Below are 17,704 nucleotides of genomic sequence, written 5' to 3'. Positions count from 1 at the left end.
AATGAGCATGTTTAAAGTAGTAATTTAATTTCTATATGTAGTTGTTATTGGTTTAATAAAACTCATCACTTTAAATAAAAAATCACTGTTCGACAAAGGTATTACTTAAATAATGTTTAATGGCGCAAATAACTATCAAAACATAATAACCTATATAGTCCCAAAAATCACGAATAGTAATTTGAGATTTTCTCTACATTTTTTTAAAAAATATTTTCTAACCACTATTAATTAAAACTATTTATACTATTCCCGAACAATAATATTTTATGTCTTAAAAAACTATTTCCAACCACTACTACAACTATCTACTATCACAAATTTTTGTGAGAGACGGCCTCTTTAAGAGACCATTTTTAATTGAGCTGGTCCATTTTATGTTTTTTAAAATATTGTAAGTACACATTAAAAATAATGTAAGTAGACATTAAGGATACGGTAAGTAGGCAATTAAAGATAATATAAAATACGGTAGATGGACATTAATTTTTAATAGATTGGGCTTGAGATACGTCTCATAATGAGACGGTCTTTCAAGAGACTAGCTATTATTCCCCAACAATACTAAATTATACTTCTATAACTAATTAACAGTTATAATTAATTCCACTATTTTCTCTAAACAAATAGATCCTAAAAGATAAAAACTAAATGCAAAATTTCAATTTTTTTTAAACTTTAAACCCCTCTCTCTCTCTAATATATATATATATATATATATATATATATATATATATATATATATATATATATATATATATATATATATATATATATATATATATATATATATATATGAAGTATAAAAGACAAAAGCCAAATAATAAACACTAATTCTATATTGAGACAATCTAATTATGAGACGGTTTCAATTAGGTGATCAGCTTAAACTCTTTAAAAAAACTAACGTCCCATACAATTCAAATTTCATTGTATTTTTTATGTTTTTTATATTTATGGGTTGCTTGTATCGGTTGTCTCACGGCGAGACGAAAACTTGTTGAAGAATAAATTAAATTTAAAATTAAACTTAACTAATTTATATATATTATATATATATATATATATATATATATATATATATATATATATATATATTTGTAATTTGTAATTTGTAGTAATTTATAATTCTTAAGTCCAAAAAATCTAAATAAAGTAAACCAAAACAAACTCCATATTTATCAAGTCATACATCCTTTTTTTTCTCTCTCAAAAATCCAAATAATAAATTTAAATTTAATTTGTAATGCTCAAGCCAAAAAAGTCTAACGGCTACGTCAAAAGAAAAAAAAAAAAAAAAAAGTAAACCAAATCAACTCTATACTCTTATTTAGCAAGTCGTACCCCCTTTTTTTCCTCTCCCGAAAATCCAAATAATAAATTTAAAATTAAAATTAAACCTAATCTTATTTATATTTGTAATTTGTAATACAAAAACAAGCTCAGTCTTACTCCCTTTTTTTATTTCTCTCCCGAAAATCCAAAAAAAAAAAAAAAAAAAACTCAGGAGATTAAATGTCGGAATATATTTGTTCATTTGGGAACCTCCATAACCAATCACTGCCATTATTATTAGACGACCTTCCTAATTAAGCTACGTACGTCCTTTAGATGTTGATGTTCTTCTTGATCAACAACATAATTCAGCATGTACATCAACCATAATGAGAATGAGTGTTTTATAGGCTCCTTATTTGAAGTCGTCTCATCGAAAGACGAGGTTCACAAGAACAAATAAAAAAATTACTGATTGGGCCTTAGTTGAGATTAATGCTTGAGGTTAGCAATTTAAGTATTGAAATAGCATTTTACATCTTGAAATAGATAATTTAAAATTTGATTTTGGGTGATAAAAAATTTATTGGACTGGTCTAATGGAGATCTCATTAGTACGGCTTGCTGCACGGGAGAGTGGCTGCTACGGTTTTACCTATTCAATAATTCACCTACATAAATGGGGCGGTTCCGATTTAGATCGTAGCTTTGATATCAAACTCCAAAAAGGGTTAATGAAGGCAAGCAAATGTGCACCATTTGCCTTTCAAGCATTGCATTATCTTTACACATTCTTCTTGTTGGTTGCTAATCATAGATTGTTTTGATAATCGATGTATAATTGCAAAATATTTGAAATATAATTGAATTTTGGTAGTTCAACGAAATATTATGAGGATTCTAAGCTATAAAATTTCGTATAAACTATAAACGACACCAACACAAATACTAATCAAATTATTAACAAAATTTACATGACGACACGAACTGATTGAATAAAAGATGGTTTTAAACACTTGATTTCTTCTCTTTTCTCCGTTTCTTATAGTCTCGTAGCGCTTTCTCGATATCATTAGGAGTTGCAGACAAAATCCAGTTACTAAACTCGAGTTCTGTCATATTCATAAACTGAGCAACACGACTAAATTGCCGTTTTTTACTTTCTCTGGACGAACTCCTTTCTAAACTACTACTATCACTTAACTGTTTTACAACGGGAGGATCCTTCATACTGTTACTTGATGTCTCTCTGTACGATTCAATGACTCTAGCCCCAGCTCGTAAGTTGAGGATATCTTCATTTCGATGAGAATATACAATACCTGCAATGAAACAAAACGTACAGTCAACAGTGTAGACAATGCACATCTTTATAGTTCAATGCAGCCACTGTCTGAATAACAAAAAGGAAGGGGAGGGATTTGGAGGGAAAACATAGACAAACTTTGTTAAGAATACAATCTCTCCTGAAGTGGAAAGATTTATGAAGAAAACACTCATTTTTCTTCTTTTTCCCTTCCCTTCTAAACAAAAAAGTGCACTCTCCCTCCTACCCTTCCCCCTTCCTTTCCCTTCCCTTCCCTTCCTTCTCTTCCCTTTCCCTTCCTTTCTTTCTCTCCTAAATTGCTATCCAAATATAGTGTAGTCAAAATTGAGCAAAAGTTAACATTACGTTGCAAAGGCTTAAATCCACGCCAATTACAAATGGGTATGTATTTCTACATGGAGTAAAGTTTTGTTATTGTTGGACAAGCTTAGTAGTTTCATCACTTGTGGAGAGTTTAATATCTCCAGTCTCTTCTAAGGTTTGAAAAGTCAAGTAAGGTTATTAATCGGTGTCAAAGATAACATGGCTATGGCATACGCCGCTTATAGGTTTAAAGCATCAAGGATAAGTGTCACCGAATAACACCTATTTGAAGGTAGTCCCGTCCCATGTGCGAGTCTTGAATAGAATACAAATTATTGGGGACACGCATTATAAAACAAATTGCCTTTAGATTGTGTAAGCTAACTGGCTTCCTACGTAGTACCACACAAGGATTGAGGCATATGAGACCTCGGTTGTCATTGAATTATTGAACCAGATAGCTCAGCCTCTCTCATCTTATGTACATGTGGATAGAAGGGAAAAGGTAGTTTTTTGCTTCCAATGATTAGGCACAATCCAAAAGGGCAACAGGCATTGATGCTTTCACATGGTATATTCTTGTTTTTCATGATCACTTTTGGCAAGAAATATACAGATTATTGCAAAGTGAAGCTGCTGCTACTATTAATTACAGAACTGAACTCCATAAGAGATTTTCTTAGGTCTTAATAGAACTCTGAATTTTCTGGTAGTGGTAGCCAAGTAGGCTGCCATCGCCATGAGATGTGACCTTGAAGAATCTACCAACCAAATTTGTGCTTTTTTTTTGAGGGTGGGGGTGGGGGGTTAAATGAGCGTATGATGCTAGTTAGAGAAGAAAGATGGACACAAAACAAATAACAGTACAACACTTACCCAACTCCTCAAGCAGTGGCTTTTTTGTAGTTGTGCTCTCCGCGGGAACTGAACTTTTCACCCCAGAATCAGATTCTAATAAAGATGCTTTACCTTTTTCTTTTGGGGGAACAAAATGGACTCCAAGATTATTTACATTTTGGTGTTTACTTTCTTGACCCGTACATTCATGTCCGTGCTTTTCATGCAATTCAATGATCTCACTGGTAAATAGCTTGTCAGAAAGATCTCGAAACAGATTACCTATTCCAAAAAGCTCCCCTTGAAATTGCTTATGGTCCTATTGAAAAGGAAAGAGATAAACACAGTGATTTGAAGGGAACTCAAAGAATGAGCGAGTACTTAAAACTGTAAGTTAATGTGCTTCTTTTCCCACCTGAACGCCTTCAAAATACCGCTTCTCCATCTTCCCGGAAACCGCAATGTTTGATAACTGCTGTTTGTACACTTGGCGAGTATAAACGATTTCCTCTAGAGACCCCGCAGCAATAAGGCGGAAAACAACAACATGCCTCTTCTGTCCCAAACGAAACGATCTGTCTTGAGCCTGTAGATCATGTGATGGATTCCAGTTTGGATCAAATATTACTACACGGTTAGCGCTAACTAGGTTCAGTCCAAGGCCACCAGCTCGAGTAGAAACAAGGAAGACCTACATAAGAGTTAGCAGGTTAACATCCTGCAATAGAAACTAGTACATCTGTTCTAGCTGGCAAATTGTCATATATAAATATACCTGTTTGCTTGGACTTGAATTGAAGTCATTAACAAGAGACTGACGCAACCCAGTGGGTGTAGAACCATCAAGTCTAGAAAAGCAATAACCTTTGCGGGTAAGAAACTTCTCCAATATATCAAGCATCCTGCAAAAAAAGTGTAAGGCTTAACATGAAACAAAACCAAATATGAAATCAAACTATCTCGACTTTAGCATTAGGCAGCTCTGGAAGTAAACACAATGATAACATCGTCTGAACAAATGTAATCATTCAGAAAGTTTAATCAATACAGACAGAACAAGGTTTGAGGACCGCTCAACATAGACTCCAAAAGGCTATGAAATAATTCAAATTTTCAGGTCAATTAAATTTCACTTCACATTTCACAGTGAATCTCCAAGACTTCACATGAAACAAAATTATTTTTACCTGTGGAATTAAGATTAATAATCTCACAGGGTACAATATAAAATAAAAAAATCATGGAACAGTGACAGCATTGCCAATTAATTTAAGGTTAAATTAACTTTCAGAGGCCATAAGGATGATTGTTGTTAAAACAATTTGCAACTTCAAAAGAATACTACAAGCATGATCATGCTGAGATTTGAATACAACCTGACAGAATAACTGAACAAAAGGACTTTATCGCCATGTGAAATCCAAGATGCCATCAATCTTTCAAGGGTTCTCATTTTTCCACAATCTTTTGCATCACTTAGGCCCATAAAACTTTCACTTTGATCGGTGCCACCTACCAAATCAATATCATCACCAAAAACTTCTTTGACCAAATCAGCATCTTTCTTCTGTTTGTCCTCATCATCTTTTGGATGTGGTTTGATTAGCTCTAGATGATTGCTAATCTGTCATACATGAATAATGTACAAGACTGTTCAGAATCAATCACATGCAACACGTGCTCTTGAAAACATTAGATGTCATAGAGAGAAAACTCAAATTTGCGACCATTATCAGAGTGAGACAAAATAATGGAAGTGCTAAATTGTTTGAAGTAATGTGAGCTCGTAATCTACTAACTTCTGTGGCTATCATCTACTTCATAGAGCCCCCAACTTATCAGTAATTTAGTGATAATTCCTGTGTTCACAACTAATTCTCAGATGATTTCCACCCTTCCCTGAAGAAAAGAAAATTGACCCACTGGAAAGTCGAAAATGAATCACAAGAATGCTGCAAACTCCGATATTAGTAGGTTGGCTAAAAGAAATATAAGAGTTATGCTTCTACAAGTGGATAAGCTTATAAAAAAGATCTTTGTAGGTGTGTCTGAGTCGGTGGAGTGAGGCATGCCCAAGCAAGGTTAGACTTACAGGTTATTGTTGAGGGGAAATGAAAGGATAAAGCTGACACATGACTTGTTGTCTGAAAGATGGACCCCTCTTGAAAAACAACTTAAAAACATGCATGGCAATGGTGCAACAACCTTGTGGAAGGACTGAAAGATGGTAATAATATAGAAGTGGACACTCAATCAAGAGGGAACAAGACATAGCAACTTAAGCATACTAACATAAATCTCAGAAAATCTTTAAGACCAACAAGTTCAATCAAAATAAGGTAAATATCTCTCATATAAGCCACTATTTCAAAACCAATTACTCCCTCCAATCTTTTTTGTTCTTCCCATTTGGAATACGGGAAGGAACCAAGAAGAGTACTAATGAATGATAATATTTTATTAAAAGTCATTATTAATTAAAATAAATAATGATCAATGTAGTTTGAAATCATAAAAAAAGTATAATGTTTAGTAAAAGGGAAAAAGAGTTCTAATGAGGAGTAGGGTACCATTAATATGAAAGAATCAAGTAATTTTTAGGGTTAAAAATGTAAATTTATGATGGCCTTTTAGTTAAAAGAGTTAGACAAATGAGGTTAATTTTGTCCATTAAGTTGCTCCAAAATAGAAAGATTCATAATGAGAAGAACTTTGTGAAATCTCCAACATCCAGATTACTAAAATGGGCTTCAAATTCTACATGGACAATTGGACATAAGCTACATCTGCAAAATCTTCAAACACAGCCAAGTAGATAGACTTGAACTTCAATTAATGGACCTATACACCTAAACAACATGTATTTTCTAGCACAGATTTGTACTTGCCTGCATGTAAGTCATGCCACCACAAGTAAACATGGAGAGTGATTGTTTAGAGGTAACATAGGATGCAATACAAATGATGAACAATAAAAAGATCTGTTGTGATTAATTTTAAAGTATGGTCTACAGAAATGAATAAAGATGATCTTCTTTAAATCCAACCTTTTGGGTTTAAACACCAAAAGAAGAGAGGATGCAAACATAATTAAGACAATTAAAATACAATTTAAACTAGCTCATCATAGTTATAACTTAAAAAGCATGAAAAGGAATAAGTTTTCTAAATACTCCCCCCCCCCCCCCTCCCCCCCCCCCTCATAGTCAGATTTGTCCTTTTTTTTTCTTTTCCTTTCTGAATGTCGTTAGTCTCGTGAGTAAGCAAGAATATGCAAGCACCCTATAACATACACAGAAAATCAGACATTAACCTGCTGAAGCTTGAGAATGCAGGGAAGAATGACGCAATTGGGACACCAATTACAGCCATCAGGGCTATCTCTATGAAGATATCTCCATATGATTCCATCAGGCATTGTCCTATGATGACACTCTCCCTGACTGAGTGGGCTTCCACATGAGCAAGGAAGGTCCTTGTTCATAAGGCATTGGATCTCTGGTTGCTCCAACATCCTTTTGTAGGCTCTTTTCTGCAAGTCGCTCATTTCACAAAACACAATATTATCTTCTTTTCCCAGCATAAGATTTCCAATGGTCTCCTCCTTTGTTCTCCTCAGTAAGTATCTGTTAAGAAGTGTGACCAGATGCTGTCTACGCTCATCAGCAATTTGAACAAACTTCTCATTCGCACTGGACCTCTGCCCAAGTTTGATAGGTTCATCATAAAAATAATGGAAATGTTCTCGAGTTCCCAAAGACCCTGGTAAAACCCAATCAAACAGATTGAAAAGCTCCATAATTTTATTCTGCATCACAGTCCCAGTTAGACCATACCTTCTTTTAGTTTTAATATTCAGGCATGCACTATACAATTTTGACTTCTCATTTTTCAATCGATGTGCCTCATCAACAATTACAATGTCCCAATTAACCTCCGAGATGGTATTTCCATAGATTCTAAAAGTATCAAAACTTGTTATCATCACCTCAAGTTCCTGAGCCTTTGCTTTATCAACAATTAAGTCACGATTTGGACCATGGCAAATAGAGACACGGAAATTAGCCCAATTAGAGAATTCGTTCTCCCAATTTTCTATAACCGATGCTGGACCAATAATCAGCACAGGACCCTTCTGGTTTCTCTCTGCAGCTGACGGCTTCTCAGCCTCTCCATCCTTTCCAAAGACAGCAGCCAAGAAGGCAATGGTTTGAATGGTTTTTCCCAATCCCCTACAAAACATAAAAATCGTGAACATGACATTCGTGTGCGTTCAGTATTGCTAGTGCCTTTTGTCTGCACACAAGCCTCAAACTTCACTTGGTTTGTACCCTTGTCACCCTTATAAAGAATGCAACACATGTCCTGATCATGACTTTTATGCTCAAAGGCATAGTTGCATCACCTCAAAACATAATCTGATAACTTATCAAAAATATTTCTAAACATAAACTGATTATCTGCTAACTAATCAACAATCATTATAAACTTTAAACAATTATATGCACTCACATGTCATCTCCAAGAATGCCTCCAAGATTCTCCTTGTACAATTGGTATAGAAATTTAACTCCCACCCTTTGGTGTTCAAGTAGCCTACAATTGATGGATGCAGGAACCTGTGAACAAATATCCTCTTAAAATTCAACCAAATGAGAATCTTAGAAGAAAATGAAATTGTTTTGAAACATTAAGTAGCATCATTTGTCCAAACACCTTCATAATAATAAAATAACTTTGTCATAACGAGGACGAAAAAGATGGAGACAAGCATTTTTGAGTAGTGTTTATTCTCCGGTCAACTTCAAAGCAACAGGCCTAAAACCAGTAACAAAATCATATATGGAAAATGATGTAGTCAAAAAATTTATGAACTTGCCACTAAACTAAATCAACAACGCTAACTTTGTCATAACGAGGACGAAAAAGATGGAGACAAGCATTTTTGAGTAGTGTTTTATCTCCGGTCAACTTCAAAGCAACAGGCCTAAAACCAGTAACAAAATCATATATGGAAAATGATGTAGTCAAAAAATTTATGAACTTGCCACTAAACTAAATCAACAACTCTAAAGAATATTATTTGTTACTAATAACTATGACAGATTAGGCCTTCAATGGATAGTCATCCAATCCAAGTTTGTTAAGCTTCACTAGATGGGACTTGAAAAGATTAGAAGTTTAGGGCTAGATAGGGATTAAAAATCAAGCAAACAGGTTTCATGTGAGAATTTTTCAAGAAAAGTGCTAGCAGTTATAATGTATGAGAAGTAATTAAGTACAAACAAGGGTCTAGGATATGCATCAATTATCCTTGCATTTTAACTCTCGTTTAATTTCATCCACACAGTTATCTCTCTTAATTTAATACCAAATATCCACTTTTTTCTTCAACACTCTATTTGTTTTTGCTACTAATTCAAATGGATGTAGTATAACTTTAACCAAAATCACTGCCTAGAACATTCCAAAACCATTCTTTGACAAGTTTTGACCAATAATATGTCAAGATGTATGATTAGGAAAATTCAGAACAAACAAGCATGAGATATTTCATAATTTTCATTTCATATTTTAAACAAAGAAGTAAGAAAACAACCTTCTCCGAAAAAAAAATAAATAAATAAATAAATAAAATAAAAAAAATAAAAAAAATCTGATAGCTGCCACATATTAAAAGGTAGCATTTGAAGGTATCTTAAACAATAATACAATCTTCAATGCAAGATACAAACGTACTAAGGGTCTGTTCCTAACTTTTAGTTGTTGGTACTATACGATGAAAAGGGAACGATTTGCGGCGTAAAATTTCATGAAATGTATCTTGTCATTCCCATTGTGATTTCCGTTCAAAATTTTCCATCATCACCTAATACCACATCTCCAAAACGATAATGAATCGGAATGAATATTATGAAGGAAATGAGATGATTATAGTAGAACAAACATAACAATTTAACTTTTTCAAAATATTATCCTACCAAAATCGCACTACTTTTTCATTACCATTACACCATTTAAATTATGACAACCAAACCAAATGGGTCATAAATATCTTTAGAAGTGCTTAACTGAAAATTATAAGTTGATGTTATGAAAATATGTATTATTGAGACAAAGCAAATAAGATCTCATTTGATTATATTTTCCATACATAAAAGACAAAAAGTAGCTACTATGCAAGGGTAGCTGCTATCAAAAACCGGAGGTAGCATTTGATAAAGTCAAGCTATATTCTCCTATGGTCCAATCTAATTCTTGTAATTCTTAGGAAAGGAAGTCAATGAGATGCATATTGCACTGCCCCTTTTTTGAACTGAACTAAAAAAACAACACAATATGCATTTCATCCGCATCGTTCCTCTTAGAATTGCAATCAGACTACAACAAAAACTGAACGGGTCAACACAAACAACATTACACGGTGGTTGTGTTTTCAGCATAACTAAATGTACTGCAATGAAAAATCAGAGGAACTCATCCACTTTATCCACATAAATCCAATCAAAAGGGATTTAAGTTAACACATATGGACCTTTTTAGAAATTGCAAATGTGAATAAGCAAGAAAAAATCCAACAAAATCAATCATGCCAAACACAAGAATTCAAATGCAGTTTCGGGTCATCAGTCAGAATTTAGTTCAAGTATTCTCGGTCGGGTTATTTTTGTGTATAGTTTGCATAAGCAGCCAAGTAGGTATGTCAAAATGGTTTCGTTTACATGCTCGGGTCTATTTTGAGTCTATTCCGGTCACTCTTCAGATAAATTTGACCAAAAATTGAACATAACTAATGTTGCCACCGAAATTTACATTCATGAATCCACTAAAACCACACAAAAAAAGTTGTCATCTATACACACTCGTACAAGAAACCCTAGTATCTAAAAAATCAAAATTCAAAATGAGTAAACTATTAGTCACCTGAATCAACGGAACTTCATCATCAGAAGACAAAATCAACGGCTCATAAGGTCCCGTTTCTCCGAGTTGAAAACCTTCCAATCTGGGTCTCCCAAACCCTTGTAATCGATAACCCTCTTCCTCATTATCATCATCATCATCGTCATCACCTTCAGAAATTGGTTTTTCCCCTTTGAATAATGGTTTGTCTTCGTGTTTGCTTTCAACAACACGGATTGAATTTGAAACGGGTAGTTCCTGATTAGAGCTCAACTTTACGGGAGGAGAAAAGGGCAAATCCAAGCGAAGAAGTTGCTGAGAAATGGAGGTTTTAGGAGGAATTCTGCGAGGCGGTTGAGGAAGATTTGAATTCAAAATAGAAATTGAAGATTGGGATTGAGTAGAACAAGATGGAATTGAAATGTTGGAGCAGGGTTTTAGAGAATCCTTCAACGACATGGAAGAAATTGGTTTGTTTGAGCAACTGTTTTTTCCTTTGTTTCGAGAAATGTTATTCAGAATACACAAATTCTGGTGTGACACAACGTAAGGCTTATTATATATTTTTAAAAATATTATAACTAGGTAATTAGAATGACGTAAGTAGTCATTTAAAATATTAAAAGTAGGTATTAAGAATATAGTAACTAAGCATTAAAGATTATGTAAGTAGGCATTAAGAATATAATAAGCAGACATTAATTTTTAATGGACTGGACTTGAGATACGTCTCTCAAGACACTAGCCGTTCAAAATAAGCATAAATGACATAGATCCTTTTTTCGGACTGGACCCGCTTTTAAGCTAGCTTTAGTTACTATCGAATTTGACCTAGGCTTTTTTTTTAATTAGGTTTTGAGATTTTGAGTCATGTTTAATGTTAGGATTTTATGAATTAAATTACTAGATTATGACTAGTTAATTTTTAGTTAGAGTGCAAATAAATTTTAAATTGATTAGAAATAATAAGTTACTTGCAAGTTATGGCAAGAAACTATGAATATCAGGTTGTATCTTAATTGGAGCATGTATTATTTATTTCAGATAACGCGTTAAGCTTGATTCTCGCTGACCCTTCTCTTAACCATTTCTTTTCTCACTATACCTTGTAATCAAAAAAATAAAAATAAAAATAAAAAAGGGCAAGAAACCATGAGGCCACAAGTTCACAAGTGGACATGGAAATGGTGTGGGGATGCAACGTCATATTTGATGCCAAGGCGAGCCCGTTCCCAGTGGGTCATGCCCAAGTTGGTCATCAATTGTCTCGTGCGTGTCAGCATTACATGGCACATGAACGTGGGTTGTGCAGCCCGTGTTGGGTGGTGTAGCAAACCACAAGTTATTTTTCTCCTCTTAAGTAGTCGTAAAAAGTTTGTTTAACAGCTCATCTCGATGAATCATACTTATAGATATTGCGCCAATTTCAAAAAAAAAATCATGTAACATATGTCCATGCTTGTGTCGCCCCAGCTCGGTGGCCATACCTAGCCACAACAAAGGGTATGAAGCCACAAGACACTACACATTTGATGCATAGACTTGTATGAAAGATTTTAGATTATAAGAAAGTCAAAAATATTTAAATTTTACAAAATACGCTAAAAAAAAGTGCTTTATAGCTCAAAATCTACACTATTCATCTCATAAATTTTTATTTTCACAATAATGCCCACATAAGTCTAGGGTTGAGTTTGTAAATATTTAAATCAAAATTTGTTTGTCAATATGTTAGGTGGGAATTACAACTTATATTGGAGTATTTTTTTTAGAAAAGTGATACAAACTTAATAATGATTGGATTATAACATAATAATTTGGAAAAAGTACATTGATCAATTAATATTATGAATTTATTTATAGTTATTCACTTCTCATAAAAACCTAAATTAGTTTAATATAAAGTAATTCAGAAACAATATTAGAACTGTTGCAACACAAAAACACAAGTCATTTAGTTTTAAAATGAACAGTCGATGTTGCTTCTGCTTGAATATCATCCTGCCCAACTACGCTTTCCTCCATTGATCAGCAACCCAAGATCGTAGAAACTCATAATATAAAGTAATTCAGAAACAACATTAGAACTGTTTCAACACAAAAACACAAGTCATTTAGTTTTAAAATGAACAGTCGATGTTGCTTCTGCTCGAATATCGTCCTGCCCAACTACGCTTTCCTCCATTGATCAGCAACCCAAGATCGTAGAAACTCATCACCATGAAGGGGAAGCTTTTTTCAGACAACGCATCGAACCCTTTTTCTGTATACAATAACAAACATGACATGACATGATACCCTTCCACCAATTTTTATGTTTACATTCGTTCATCGAAAAAACATAGTATCGAGTACATTCCATTAGTATGTTTCACCAATCAGAACAAAGATCACACATTTTGCATTCAAAATACTAACGATATAAAGCTCTCTAATGCAGGTGATCAAACGAAAGGGCTCGCGATCTTACAGAAATGTAAGGATGCAATCTATAAGCCTCAGCGCATGCCAAATATCTCCTGCGGCGGATCATATACAGAACGCTCGGGAAAGAGTTCCTCGAAGTCCTTCTTAACTTTGTTTCTTAGAAGGGGGTGAGGAAGAAGACCCTTCAATAAGATCCTAAACGGAAGTTCCTCAGGAAGATCTGGAGACTTCAACATGTCTTCATAGATATTCATCGCATCTGCAGGAGAACCGTCCCTTAAGAAACCTCGGATGACTTCACTATATGTTTGGGAATCGGGAAACAACTCCTCTTTTTTCATGTCAGACCAAAGTTGCATCACATCATCCATTCTTTTACATCTCGACATCGCAATAATCAAGTCTTTATACAGATATGCATCGGGATTGTACCAGTCTTGCTTCTGGATTATTCTGAAGATCTGATGCAAATAGATTATAGTTAAGATGGCTCTATATCTGACAGAAATTCTTTATAATTCTTTGTTAACAAAATCGAACAAATAAACAGTTATTTAACACTTTTTTCCCATGAAAACAGACTTTTACCAAGATAATCGTCATCTTGCTCTATGGATTAAAAAAAATATTCCCTCCACATTTTACATCCTAAATCTGATAACATTCTATGATTAGATCAAATTTCACAACGCTAAAAATTTGAGTGTAAAACTGCCAGCATCTAGAAGATTTCAATGACTCTACTTTAAGTCTTTTAGAAAATCAGAAACAAAGTTGCCAAAATGTGGAAGGGGAAAGGGGGGTAAGTCCCTTATAATTATAACAAGCATATCCAAGTGTCGAGTAAAAGCACAAAACTTATGGGTGTTTGGTAAAATAGGTTATTGGGAAACTTCAGCTTATTTTGGCACAAATTGAGAGTTGGGCGGTTAACCCATTAAATCCTAGTGTTTGATAAATAGTTGGTTGAAACAACTTATTCCATGTTTTTGAACAAGTCGCTCTCGCTGTTAGCAGCGGTTCAAAATCAGTTCCTCAAACTAGTTGATAAAATCAAATAGTCAAATGAGTAACTCCAATCAGCTACCAGCTACCAGATATCAACCGTTTGCCAAACACCCCTAAGACTATAGCCAACACAAAAAGTTTTGACTTTTACTCAAGATGGTTATTTTACCTTAAGATAGTAAAAATGGTTTTTACTAACATACTGATACAAAGAAGACAATAGAAGCAGCATGATAAAGACACCTTTCCAGTTTCCTGTTTGCTCTATGTATGTAGTAAAAGAGGGATCCAAACAAACAGATTACAATGCAGTTATCAAAGCCTAAACGAACACAGGATTCGCTGAGCCAGGTTCCGGGAAGTTGACACTTATTGAGTTCAAGCCAATATTTGAAAGCTGAATGATGCTTGACTAATCAAAAATGGAGAGTGTATATTTCTTCAATAACGCGCAATTTCTTGGTAACATCACACTCATTAAACATCATAAAGAGGAAAATAATTAGTAAAGGTGGACGATAGAAACGAAGGGGAAAAACAAAAGGCACAGGTTACAAGTTACAGAATTGCTTGTGTTAAAAAAGGAAAGTTAACCAAGAAAAAACTGTTCCTTATTCTAATACTAGTTAAAGTTGTAAACTAACTCAAAATTATCTCAACAAGAATAGGACTAAACATAGCTAACTAATTCTAGATAGTGTAGGTACACACAAGTTACCCACGACAAATCTTGCTTGTTGAGCTTTGGATTTAGCCATGGACTCTAATAATCTATCTCTAATGAACAACAAATTCTAATAATCTGTCTTCATTTAGCTGCGGATTCTAACAATGGCCATGTCAAAGAGTTCAGTGTTTCATTTCCAAAGAAGCATATACATGTGAAGTTCCATTACACCCGTGAGTTGGTGGATGAGAAAGAGATTGAGATTTTGTACTGTAAATCACATGAACAGGTTGTTGATGTACTGATAAAACCATTCAAAGCAGAATCATTTGTGAGGTTAAACGGATCATGGGTATGATGGGATCAGACATTGAAACTTTCAGTAAGGAAACGTAGAATAAAAGTCAAGGGCGGCAATGTATGACCATACAATAGATAAAAATAAAAGATGGAGGATGATATAAGTAGATGATCATTAGAATTGAGAATCTTAGTAGCAGAATTGAATTAGATAGGATTGAATGAAGTAAATCTTAGTGACGATTTTCCACGTTGACTTGTTATGGTTCATGTAGTCAACCCCAAACTGTTGGATGTAAGGCTTTGGCATTGTCGTGTTGTTGTTAGTATTCTTTGCCCTAGTGGATTTGGAAAGTTAGTTTATTACGGAAACTTTAGTGTCCTGCCTAAATTAGGATCAGAAAGAAACTTTAGTATATAAGTAGGTACTTGGTTGTGTTATGTTGAGACACCTGATTGAAAGGATAAAGGATTTATTAGGTAAATGGCTTATAGGTTGACTTTTTGTTCGGCCAAACAACCAAAAACGTGTTTATCAAATGAATTCTAAGAAAACTTCATAGCTAGCTTTTAAACCAAAACCAAAATCCTATTGTGAAATCTACTTTAAGTAGCTTTATTATTGATTTGGCTTTAGATCCATTTTTATCAAATAAACATAACAATATACAAAATACAATTAATCTTCTCCAAATATCTCCATAACAAATGGTTACACAGCTGACTTAAATAGCTGGCTTAACAGCTAACAAAAACCAACGCTACTATCTAGTCAAACAAGTCGCCACACCACAAATAAATTGCCAAAAACTCCAAAGTATTGTTTTAATACATTGTCTTTTCTCTCTTTACCTTTGATATTACTCTAAAGTAAAGTAACTACAACTATAGTAATTGGCACCAAATAAACATAGAAAATTTTGAGTGATCCATACATATTCACCAATGACCAAAATATTCAAAAATAGAGTATTCAAGATGAAATAGAAGTCATGCAATTTCCGAATGAGAATGTAGTTGTGTACAACAACATTCAATTACCTCAATGCCATTGAATAGCTCCCACCTAAGAAGCAATTTAGGAGGTCTAGTGTACTCAACCTTGACCTTGTTAGTGATTTAATGATTTAACGAGTCATTGCACTATAATCCTTGGTAGCAAACACCATACGCTGATACGCAACCTCACGTAAACAAGAAATGCATATGATTTAATGAGTCATTTTACTATGATAATCCATTGTAATCCAAAACTAAAGAACTATATAGCTTTGGCTCATCTAAATGAGAATGTAGTTGTGCAATATACTAAAATGCCAAAACCCTAAAACAAGAAGGCAACCAAGTATTACGTACACTCTTTACAAGTATTAATACTCGATAAATATGGATTGACCTAGTGGTTGAACGCTTACACCTTTGATTCTCACCGACTACACAAAGGAGTATTTCCCCTCCTCTTGCCTTCGGTTACAATAACGGTCACAAAACGACTTTCACAGCTGTTTTGGCCTATATTTTCAATTTTGTTAAGCTCAAAAACCTTTACAATATAATCACAATAAAGTGATGTAAACAATATTTAGCACTATGGTTAGCTATATTCCCAACCTAAACAGTAGCATAAGAATTAATGATTAAATTAACATAAACTTGAGAATCATAAGATATTAAACTATAAAATAAAAAAAAAAATTAAACAAAAACAATAAATTCAAAATTATAAGTGAAGAGAAAAACCTTAAGGGCTAAAGAAACCTCCTCTTGACGCTGAAGTTCAACAAGAACAGCAATCATATCCATCTTCAACAGTCTCAAAACATGAAGTTTGATAAATTTATCAAGCTTTTCTTCATCATCTTTAAATCTCTTCAAACCCAAAATTACAAAAAGTGCTTCTTTTCCAATCAATTTCTTTCCCCTCCAAAGGGGTCCTCTTGGTCGTCCATCATGGTAATTTCTTCCAAAAATTAATGAAAACCCATTTGTAGAATTGGAAAAAAATACCCCAGATGCAGAGAAAGATACCTCTGTTGATGTTCTAGAGTTGGGGTTTATAAAGAATGAAGCTAAAGGATGATTAATGGGTAAGTTTTGAAGAAATAGAGGAATCAAAAATGGAGGTTTTGATCTAGATAGTGCTCGAAACAACATTGGATTACTGTTGAGAGGGGTTTGAATTGGGGAGAACGAAGAATAAGGAGTTTGAGAAAGGGAGTAGAGACAGTAGAGTAGTTCATATTCGTTCCATGGAACAGTGTAACTTCGAAGTTTATACTACGGTACTACCCCGTTCGTTAACTCAGAGAACTTACCATTTTTCGTTTTTTTTGTTTTTCAATAAGAAAATTTTTCATTTATATTATAAATTTTGGATAAAAATAACTTTATTTATTTTTATTTTAATACTTTAATAATGCTTATGATTTCTACATATGTTTTATTAATTTTATTATAACATTTTTATATTTCTTATAGTCCTCACATGTGTTCTCATTAACTTTACAAAAATATTTTTTTGTGGTCCCTATATTTTTTTCACTAATTTTCTTTTAATATTTTTTTTAAATATCTATGGTCCCTATTTTTCCTCCATCTAATTTATTATTCAATAAAATAATATCTCAACTATCTAAAAAATTTTATTTTTCTTAATT

The 17,704-nt window shown here is 33.6% G+C and overlaps 2 protein-coding genes across 2 annotated transcripts; both read right to left on the bottom strand.

Moving 5' to 3' along the window:
• Positions 1-2,096: 2,096 nt before the first annotated feature.
• LOC130805795 (switch 2) lies at positions 2,097-12,933 on the bottom strand. The gene is made up of 9 exons (XM_057670580.1): positions 12,777-12,933; positions 10,667-11,292; positions 8,255-8,361; positions 7,056-7,974; positions 5,119-5,366; positions 4,518-4,644; positions 4,158-4,433; positions 3,782-4,061; positions 2,097-2,597 (listed from the first exon to the last, which is right to left on the bottom strand). Exons 1-9 carry the CDS (start codon positions 12,931-12,933, stop codon positions 2,284-2,286), a joined length of 3,054 nt encoding a protein of 1,017 aa, XP_057526563.1. The 3' UTR covers positions 2,097-2,283.
• On the bottom strand, positions 12,498-17,357 carry LOC130806742 (protein THYLAKOID ASSEMBLY 8-like, chloroplastic). Its single transcript, XM_057671938.1, has 2 exons — positions 16,788-17,357; positions 12,498-13,533 (listed from the first exon to the last, which is right to left on the bottom strand). The coding sequence occupies exons 1-2, from the start codon at positions 17,199-17,201 to the stop codon at positions 13,144-13,146; spliced, it is 804 nt and encodes a 267-aa protein (XP_057527921.1). The 5' UTR covers positions 17,202-17,357; the 3' UTR covers positions 12,498-13,143.
• Positions 17,358-17,704: the final 347 nt, after the last annotated feature.

Source organism: Amaranthus tricolor, chromosome 2 (assembly GCF_026212465.1).
Source record: "Amaranthus tricolor cultivar Red isolate AtriRed21 chromosome 2, ASM2621246v1, whole genome shotgun sequence".
In the NCBI taxonomy this organism is placed as follows: domain Eukaryota; kingdom Viridiplantae; phylum Streptophyta; class Magnoliopsida; order Caryophyllales; family Amaranthaceae; genus Amaranthus; species Amaranthus tricolor.
Note: the sequence above shows the minus strand (reverse complement) of the source record. Positions and strands in the feature narration are given on the sequence as shown.

Coding starts and splice junctions, on each gene's coding strand:
- LOC130805795 (XM_057670580.1), bottom strand. CDS start 12,933: ATGTCATGTTTGTTATTGTATACAGAAAAAGGGTTCGATGCGTTGTCT. Junction 11,293..12,776: donor GAGCAGAAGCAACATCGACT/GTTCATTTTAAA, acceptor TTTAATGCTTAG/TTACTATATTCTTAATACCT. Junction 8,362..10,666: donor ATGAAGTTCCGTTGATTCAG/GTGACTAATAGT, acceptor ATTTGTTCACAG/GTTCCTGCATCCATCAATTG.
- LOC130806742 (XM_057671938.1), bottom strand. CDS start 17,201: ATGTTGTTTCGAGCACTATCTAGATCAAAACCTCCATTTTTGATTCCT. Junction 13,534..16,787: donor AGGTTTCTTTAGCCCTTAAG/GTTTTTCTCTTC, acceptor TATTTGCATCAG/ATCTTCAGAATAATCCAGAA.